A 10830-nucleotide genomic window follows, 5' to 3' on the forward strand; every position below is an offset into this window, starting at 1 on the left:
CAATGTTTCGATACTTTAGGAATACCAGAAATCGAGTTTTTCAAATACCATATGAGTGGATACAAAGATGGTGATGAAAAATACAAATGTTTTTATGAATGTTACAACAAAGAAATGGGTTTCTATCAAAATGGTGATGTTAATGAAACTGCAGTCGTGCAAACTATTAGTGGAACGGCAGCGATGGAAAATTTGACAATAAGTAATCTTCAACAATTTGTCAGAGCATGCAAAGGAAAAATGAATGGGGCAAATGACTGCCTTAAAGCTTTTAGTTTTTACACATGTTTGATGAACGATTTGAAATTATCATATTAAGATCAAATAAATAATAAACAGAAATATAATCTTTATTTAAGGCTATTATTTTTTAATATTATACAACCAATAGTGTAGGGATTACGATACCGCGATCGATTATCAACCGAAAGATTTTGACTTAAAATTAATATTAAAAGGACATATTAATTAAGCGAAATATTAAATATCATAATAATTAGTACCCAAAAAAGTTAAGTATGCCAGAATTTTGCAACAATACTCCGTAAAGCAGCATTTGCCGACAATTTTAGACACAAAGAGTCTTAAAAAATAAATTTTTTTGCTTGAATTGTGAACTGACGGGTTTTTCAAAATTTTTGTTTTGTTAAAATTGTTGCGGATACCACGACAACCTTAACCATAACAAATTTTACTTTTTAATATAAATCCATTTATTATTATTATCATTCTTACTAAATCTGTGAGAGTAAAAGGTATCGTAAATTCTTCTTGCCACATTCAATCCATCAGTATTTTTATGTGTAACATTTTAATACGGACTACTGACACATTATTTCGGAAAAAATTTGAATTTCTAAAATCGAACATTGAGTGGCCAAGATACAGCTATGAATTCGAAATTTTCAAGACTTCCATATGCCATTTACGAAAAATTTTATATTTCGTCTTGAGTTATTACAGATAAGCTGGCATATTCGGCTTAAAATGTCTTAACTATCTAAAACATTTATATGTGTAACCAACATAAGAAGCAAGAATAAGAATTATTATAGAATCTTGCAGAAACGAATGCTCGAAATCTGATGATTTCTTACACATTTACATAAAAAAGGGCAATTAAATTGTGTTACAACAAAATGTCTGCCGAATTTTCGCGTTAAAAGTACGTAAATTTTACATATTTTTTAGAGCAAATTAACTAGAGTTTTCATCAGTTTAAGCCGCAGTGCATTAATGAATGCATTAAATTAATATATTTTTTTAAGGTTCTTCATATGATATAAAGGGAAGGACGAATTAAAGAATAAATTATATTAAATTTTTGTTTTTCTGCTTTTTTTCCTCTTTGCGATTTTGAGTAAAATGGAACTTAATAAAAAATGTGCTTTAAATACAATTGAAAAAATATAAAAAATTCTTTTACTTTTCTTCATCAACTTTCAAAATAAAATTGTATCAAAAGTGAGAATAAAGGGCCAGCTGTGACTATTATATATTTTTAACAGGAGAAAATTAAATATTGCATGACTTAATGCGATAACGTTTCTAGTAGATATCATTCATAAAATTGAATATAAATTTGAATAAAATATTATTTACTAACTACTATACTTACGTAATACACAAATTATATGTATAAGTATATATGTATAGAAGTATGTATATGTAAGTAACTACGGTTTTAAATAAATAAATAGGTACCTTCACTTGTACTTCAATACAGTAATGCAAACATACCAATATACACGTGCATATATTTAATTTTAAATAAAGTCTGCCAGAAAAATGAAAGAAATATTTACATTTACATTAAGTTAAAATGAAACAAAAAAAACATGGTGTATGCATGAATTTACGAATGAAATGTAAATATTCTCACACACATAATTACATATTATATTCATAATAATGCGATATACAAGCGTTTTATAATATGATTATTTGTACATTACTATGAATGAGAGTTGTGTGTTTGCGTATTGTGTTTTTTATGCGTTTTAATTCCAAACCAAACAAATCCTTATTGTTCTCATGGTTCTGTTTTACTATTTCTGTTACGTTACCTATCCATTCAGGATTTTTTTCAACGGACATTCGCTTGTATACAATTGAAAAACGCTTGACTGAAATTAGTGTCTATATGAGCGACAGAATGGTAGCTATGAAGGTATTTTTACCTTGTTCATTGCTGCTAAATTGACTTTCTTCAATATTTTTTTTTTATCACGAGTCCTGATCCTGTTTATGTGTATTGTTTCTCTTACTTTACGTTTTTTTTGAAAGACTTTCTTTTCGAGTTTTTTTTTCTAATTTCATTAAAAAAGTATATGAAATAAGTAAAACACGTAAGCATATACACATTATAAAAACTTAAACTATGTATGTATAAATGTGCATGTGTAAATATTTAAAAAGACCGTATATGATTTTATTTTTTGTACATTCACAGTTATTTGTAAAATTCCTTTTCTTAGTTGTTGGCTGACATTTTTTACTTTCATTTTTTTTTACATTTTCTCTAAATTTCTTCGTTTCTATTTTTATTTCGAGATAATATTTTTTTTTTATTTTTTTTAAATCGCCGTCATAATAATTCTTTCCGTGTTTTAAGTTTTTGTGGCTTTTTATCATTTCAAGAATTTTTTTATTTATTTATTTTTTTTTTTTGGAAATTTTTTTCCTTTTAATATTTTATATACTTTTTTTTATACTTTGGATTTTTTCAGGTGAGTATAATTATAAAGGAACTCAAGAAACTAAAATTATATGTGACAATTTATGAAGTAATCAGAAATGAAAACAAGAATCGAAACTCAAATTTAGGTAAAGTATTATAAATTTTTGCATTATGAGCAGGTTTGGTTTTCAATTTCATATTCTCTCCTCTCATTTTATAGGTTACAAAAAATATTAAGAGAATATTTTTGTCAAAATTTTCATCAAAAGGATGAAAAACCATTTTTCTTAACTCAATGTTATTCAATCAGAAGGTTAGACTTCCATTACGCAATTACATGTATGTTTAGTAGGTAAATTTATGTAACAAATTGTATGTGAATAATTTATAAAATAATCTGCAGTTCAATTCGAAAAACTGGCACAATTTTCTATTGCTATTAGAGTATTTATTATCTTGTAATTGCACCCCCTTCAAGGGAACACCCGGTTTAAATTAATCACTTTTTTACTATAAGGATATGAAAATAAAAAAATTTATATTATGAATTTTACTAATACAACATCATAGTTGTGAAATTAATAAGTAGTGTGCTTAATACACTAATACCATGCGTACTCATTTTAATGCAAAAACTGCGCAGAGCTGAACAAAGTTTGCTTTATTGTACCGGAATATTTTTTAGGGAGGAGAGCTGTATATAAATTATGCGTTGATATACGAGTATCAGACTTGAACTTCAAAGACAAAAATTGTTTTAAGTACAATGTAAACTACAATCAAGTGTATTCACTAGATTTTAACTCATATATTTAATTGTTATGTGATTTTTAATTGAATGCCTGAATTTTTAATTAAGAATATGGTATGTATGTGAATTAATTGAATGTCTACAGAAAACCTTATTACAAACTTCATCTTGTATTTGTCAATAAAAGTACACATTTTTTTAAATAAATTTTTTTTAATGTAGAAACTCATTAAATTAAGAAATTTGATTTTAAAATAACCCCTATTATTACAAAAATCGAAAACTTTTGCAGATGCAAGTAGTGATTACTGAAGAAATACTAATTTATAATTAATGATTTTAAATGAAAATAAAAATCTCTTCCTTTACTATCGCCAAATTTTTTTTGTTTTTATATCAAATTGAGCGTTTTTTTATAACATTCTGATTTGAATAAGTTTGATATTTTATATGTCCAGAAGTTCAGAGACATACGCACGGTTTTTAAATGAATCCGGAAAAAAATGCTCCCCTGTACTTCACTTATTTACTACTTCTTTCAAAAATAATAAATTCCTTTATTTAAGCTTGACTCAAAATATGTAGTTTAAACCGCAGTTTATATAAAATTTTAATAAGTATACCTTTATGTTTTATAATTGAGTTAAGGAATTAGTTTTATTAAAATGTCCGAAACTCTTCTCTGACTACAATTCATATAACTTGAAATAGAATTAAATTGATATAATTTCTTATTTTAACCAGTAACTAGTTGAAAAAACAAAAATTACAAAAAAAAATATAATAAAAAAAAATTGAAATTAATTTCTTCTTTCTGGAATCCTTTATGAATTCCGTTATTCTTTTTCATTTTCAGAGTTATTTTATTAGATCCGTGCAATGTCAACGAGGTCATTTCGTATTCATAACTCTTATAGCGTGACATTAAATAATTGTCAACTGAAATGAAGGAAAATAGGAACAAAACAAAACAAAAAAAAACAACAAAACTAAAAATAATGAATAAAAATTTTTTTAATAAAATAATTTTTTTATTTTTTTTTTTTATTTTTTGTTAACCTAAAATAATTGTTATTCTCTATTACAATTTAACCACAATTAAAGGATATAAAGTAAATGTTTAGTAGCACTATACTAATATTTATATTATTTTCTACTACACAACCACACTAAAATATTATTAAAATGTTATTAAATATATTATGTATATATGTACATTTCACAATACATATATATATATATATATATATATCATTGGAATATATTAATATTAAAGGCGTTACTTTATCATAATAAAAAATCTAAATCTTAATAATAATAAAAGAAAAAAATATATAACAAAAAAATTAAATCAATTATTGAAATTAAGTTGATGGAAAACGATGAATTTAATAATTATAACTGAAATTTCATATTATAATTTTATTATTGTTTGCATGTATGTAAAATACAATTTTGAAACGTTAATGAATAATTGCTAATATAAATATTAATTGAATTAAATTTTTGTTTTTCTGCCTTAAAAATATTATATAAATTTTTATGAAATATTAAACTGAAAATATAATAAAAATGCTAATTCAAATGTTTATCGTTTATGAATATTTAAAACTTTTCAATAAGTTTTAATATTAATTTATGAAATAATAGAACTATAGTTATTTTTTTATTGTACGTACCTTCCCACAATTGTTCAATGATTTCATTAAAGAGGAAAAGATTTAGAATTATACCTTTACTTTATCAAACTGAAATTGGAACAATTGTATTTTCTGCACAAGAGCATAGGGATAGCAAACCATTCTGTATTAATTGAAGAATTCAAAGAAGAAACAAATTTATAATGAAGTTACTCCAAGTAATAGGTGAAAATGAAAAGAGCTATTTGAGGCTATTTGTGTACTGTAATAACTTTTATTTTAACTATATAATAGGAATGCAAAGGAAAATTTTGTTTATATTTTGTCTGAATAGGTAAGTTAATAGATTAAAATAGCTCATAAGTTTTTAGTTCAATTCTATTCTAATTTTATTCTAATTAGACAGAGGAAAACTCTTCGCTTTTGCAATCATTGCAATGTGCTGAGAAATATTTGAAAATCACGTACTAAGCGTCTTAGTGGTAATGGAACAAAAACTTCAATTATTTTCTTGTGCTATTAAAATAATTTGCTATTTTGTAATATTCATAAAAAATATTTCCAGTTTTTTTAATTTTCTTAAAATTCTCGAGTAAAATGCAGGCTCACTTTCTATGGAAGAAACTAACATATTGTTTTTTCAAGGAAAGTTTTCGAATTTTAATTTCGAAAGAACTTGTATATATATAACGTATGTAAATGAGTTCAAAATAATCACTAATAAAAGATAATTCGCGAAAAAATGCATAAAGGCTTTGAACTTTTTACAAAAAAAATGCCAAAAATGGAATTTATTTATTATGTATGTACATATGTTGAGCTGTTAAAACACAAATATGGGAAATCTTATTTGGACAATTATTCACGATATTTATTCTAGATATAAATATTTTAAATGGCTGCCCCTTAATAATTTCAAGTCAATTACTTCTTAATCGATGTATTTTTTAAGAAAGAATGACCAAGTATTTATGGCAACTACCACAAGAAGTCAAGAAAATTCAACAATTTTTATCACACATAACAGCCACAATAATATGCTTGTTTTCACGAATTTTCTATATTTTAACTCTAATAATTTCTGAGATATAGCCAAATAAATTTGGAAGTTGCATGGCAGGTACCTGAACCATTGCCACGATCATAACCAATTTAAATAGCATTCTGGAATTTATACTAATAAATCATTTGTGAAAATTTGGTGAACTTAGAATGAACTCAGTTAAATTTTTAGATATCGTTGGTACGGATGGATGGGCGGACAGACGGGCAGACAAAGTTAAATCAAACATACATTCGTAAGGGTATAATTACACAATTGCTTTGGATTTTTTAAAACATTCTCAACAACATTGTCATCACTTTTTATATTTTGTCTTTTACGCATTCTATTTTACAGATCCATTCATTTTAAGTAGAAAAACTATAAAAACGTGCTAAAGAAAATTACGTGCAAAACACCATTCATTATACTATTATAACGTCCATTTAATATTCAAAGCGTTTAAAATACAAAAGAAGTGTTAATTGGCAACAAATTTATCATCTTCTATTTTCTATGAAAAAAAAAATAAAATAAAACTAACAAAAAAAGGAAACAGAAACAAAAATAAAATCTAGTTAAACCACACACATAGACATTTGTTTGGCTATAAGATTATTTTAAGTACGTTAATGGAAAAGGAGTGAGTTAACAATTTAACAAAAGGACAACATAATAAAAAACTCAAACAACTTTTGTTTTTTAATTCATCTGTTTTAAATTAAAAATGCGATCAAATTCAGTCTTACCAGCACAACATTATTTATATTTTACAAAATAGAATCAAATTTATTAAAATAGAAATAAAGTTGAAGAATGGTTAAAGTTGTTAGAACGGTATTCAAAAATATTTTTCAGGCTAACTTTTAAACACAAGGAACGATTAGAAAAAAATCAAATAATATTAAGCTGCCATAATGTTTTACATAAAAATTTTTGAGTCAGTTTTTGACAATATATGATTTGTCTACGGAAATAACACAGAGCTCTAACGAACATTCTCATGTTCTACAAATATTCAAAATACACCATTTAAACTACATTACTGTCTGCCTGCAAGTTAAAAATCATCCATATTAGCAAACTGTTTTCTGTTTTGTTACTTATAATTCGGCAATCTTAAATTATTACTTGTTCATTTTAAGGCTAAAAGTGGGCAGTCGCTCAATAAAGTAAGAAAGAAAAGCAAATAAAAAATGAATAACAAAATTCGATTTTTTTTTTCAAATTTTTTTAACATTTGAATAGAAAAAAGAAAAAAATGAGTTAAAAAAAATAGTTAACAAACTTTCATTTTCTTGTTATTTTTTCGCTTGTTTTAATAATTATAGCTTCAAATCACGAAAACCACTTACTTTCTCATTTAAAAGCTTTTTATATCTCATCAGCTTAACAATAGAAAAGAACTGAATGTTGGTTTATCGCGCGATATTTTTTTTCTTATTAAACGGCTGTGTGTGTGTGAATTAACGTACACACACACGTTTACATTAAAATGAAATGTAAGTATGCATATTTATACATTTTGAAATTGTTTTTATATTTTTGTCTACTTGCCTGACCCGTAAATGGACACCATTTGAATAATAATAAGTTGTTTTTCATGTTTCTCAAATTTTATTTTTTCCGTTGTATTTTTTATTTCAAATTACTATTTCATTGTTTTCTGTAAATTTAAGAAATAAAACATTGCTAGCCGCATAAAAATATTTTTATAGCAAACAAGTTTGTGGAACAATATTAAAAAATTATCCTAAATGTATGCAATTTTTTTGAAAATTTGATATTTATACAATTTTATTATCAGATTAATTAGGGTTCATATTTGATATCAAAAGCTTTTCAACGGACGTCATTCTTATTGTAATTAACTTTTTACAAAGGAACGCGTAAATTTTATAAAATCAAATTAGTTTAAAGAACATCACGACTATACAACCGACGCGAGCTTTCACTAAAGGGTACTTTTATTTTATTTTTTACTTGTATCTATTGAACTAACTCGAATAATTTCTGCATATTCAATATGTCAATTCTGTACACCACTGCCTCTCAGGCGACTTGCATAGTATTCGTAGAGGTTCCTTACTAAGACTCAAATTTCTATTTGTTTGGTAAAAATTACTAGTATCCTTGAAATTTTAAGGAAGTTTTTAAGAACATTTTCATAATTTTACGCAACATTTTCGCCAAACATGAAAATGCACTTCCCGGTTATAGTTATGTGTTGACCACATGAGATATTTTTTTTTAATTATACGTTGCTAAATAGCTTTTTAAACATTTTGGTAAAATACAAAATACACAGATATTTTTTCAATACAACAATCTAGAAATCAATTTACAATACAAAAAATCTGAAATCTAGAATAAAACTGGAAATATTTGTTGATTTTGCTCCCACAAAAAAAAATTTATTGCCCTTATTAAGTAACTGCTACTATTCACATTAACGTAAATTTTTTTTTTTGCCTTCATTTTAGTTTTTAAGTGGGATAGTAGTCGATTTCTTTTTTTATGAATATGAGTAGACTCAAATCTAAGATTTTTTCTAATCCTCATTATTAAAGCCTTATTTCAAACTTAGCAAGGACTGTCTGTGAAATACTTCAAAACTCCATATCACCCACCTTTATTTGAAACAGCCAGTTTCAGTTCTTGTTACGCAGAATCTTATTGAAATGACACGAATCTTATTGAGATTGACAGAATCTTATTCAGATTGATTTGTTAACTGCCATACAATTATTAGCCTAAAGTGGGCGACGACTTTTTATTTTTTGTACATCAACCCCAATCTTCATTTTAATGTGAGTTAAGTACTTTGATTTCATATGTTAACTAGAACTTCTCACAAACAACGGAAGAGTCCTTCCAACTCGCTTTAGCCAAAGTTGACTCAGCTACAGAGAAAATAAATAAGAGCATATTTTGGCTCTTATTATAGTACGAGTATCGTTTTTTTAATTTGAGCTTTAACAAAAAGTGACCTTGGAAAAATCTGTTATGTTCGCTTTAAAATTGTTTATTTATTTATAGAATTTCAAAGTTTTATTTAAAAATTTTTAAATAATTAGTTACAAAAGTAACTAATAGTTTAACTACTAAATAATTAAGTAATAGTAACTAACTAAAAACTCCTAGAACAAAAAATTTTGTTTTTGACAAGTTTTATATAAAAGCTAAAACTTCGTCAAAACTTTAGATAGAAAATTTTTTTCAACTGAATAAAATATTTTTTTAATTTTTTTTGGTGGTTATGAATACCTTTTTGATTTTTGTTATTCTATATGTTTTTCTAATTAATGTGGTAAGTAGTTGTATACTTTATTTTTGTAATTAAACGCTCGAAATATTAAAAAAATTCTTCAAATTTTTAGCCTGAAAATCTGGCAAAATTGAGGAATAAACAATTAAAAGCAACAAAAAAATGTTCAGAAGAAATTGATATTTCGCTAATAGAATATCTGAATTTAATGCATAATGCATCAGAAGATGCCACAGAACCTATGCAATGTTTTATGGAATGTTTTTATAAGAAACTGAATTTAATGAAAGATGGTGAAATACAAAAAGAAGTCATAATTAAGGAAAAAAAGAAAAAACTGGGCAAAGCGACAGCGACGTCAATTGTTGAGGACTGCATGGCAGATTTACCAGACAACAATGATTGCGCTAAAGCCTATAAATTCCATTATTGTTTAAATTTGGCTTTATCTGAGAAATCTGGAAACTAATTAAATTTTTATAAAATATAATAATAAAGACGGAAATTCCAGAAAACTATTAAATTTCATTATGAAAAAAAATGAATTGGTATTTTTATTTTTAATCTAATAAGTAATTAAGATCAGTAAGTAATTTGATTGAAAACCAAACAGTTAGCTACAAAAATGAGAAGCCTTGTATTAATAATATTAATATAAATCATAAGACTTTATTTGATACTTTATTTAGCTTCAAACAGGGTATAATTGAAATTTATCAACGGTGCAAGAATTCGTCTCGATGAAATAATATTAACAATTTTTACAAAAGATCTAATTTTCAAAAAATAGTAAATAATTTTCACAATATATTATGAATTAAAAGTTAAAATTCTCAAAGAATGCGTTTTAGGTCAAAACAAGAATGACTGCTTTCTATAAGCAAATGTACTCAACTTTATGAACTTCATTTTTTCATAATTTTTACATAATATTATAAGACGATAAATTATACTTTATGAAATTATAAAAATATATATATGTATGTTATTAGGTTAACTTGCAATAAGATCTTTGAAAATTTCTGCCACATAATATTGAATAATTAAAATAAAATAAGTAGTTTAAAGTAAAGGATATTTCAAGAGACACTCTAAAAAGTATATTTGACATATTTGAAAAAAAAAGTGACTGTGTAGAATTGAACTGCTCTGCAAAAGTTTCACCATGAACCTTTGATTACATTTTGTAAACACTTTTTTTGGGAACATTTTTCACTTATAAATGTTAGAGTAGGAAAACTAAAAAATAAATTTTCACTGCATTTCCTTTTTCCACATTCCGCATTCCCGGAGGTTATGTAATGGCAACAAATTTTGTATATCGAGTTTTCCTTCTCCATAGTAGGGAAGCGTAATTAAACTACTTTCAGAGAGGTGTCGTTCCGCCTCTCTAAAATCCAGTTCCGACTAAAAGATTCAGTTCCCAAACAGGCCGCTAAAAAATCCAGT

At 25.4% G+C, this 10830-nt stretch overlaps 1 protein-coding gene across 1 annotated transcript; it reads left to right on the forward strand.

Annotated features, from left to right (window-relative positions):
* The first annotated feature begins 2155 nt into the window (after nt 1-2155).
* Nucleotides 2156-9850, forward strand: LOC129606463 (general odorant-binding protein 56a-like). Its single transcript, XM_055516804.1, has 2 exons — nt 2156-2170; nt 9494-9850. The coding sequence occupies exons 1-2, from the start codon at nt 2156-2158 to the stop codon at nt 9848-9850; spliced, it is 372 nt and encodes a 123-aa protein (XP_055372779.1).
* Nucleotides 9851-10830: the final 980 nt, after the last annotated feature.

This window comes from Condylostylus longicornis, unplaced genomic scaffold (genome assembly GCF_029603195.1).
Source record: "Condylostylus longicornis isolate FDR11 unplaced genomic scaffold, ASM2960319v2 ptg000018l, whole genome shotgun sequence".
Lineage (NCBI taxonomy): Eukaryota > Metazoa > Arthropoda > Insecta > Diptera > Dolichopodidae > Condylostylus > Condylostylus longicornis.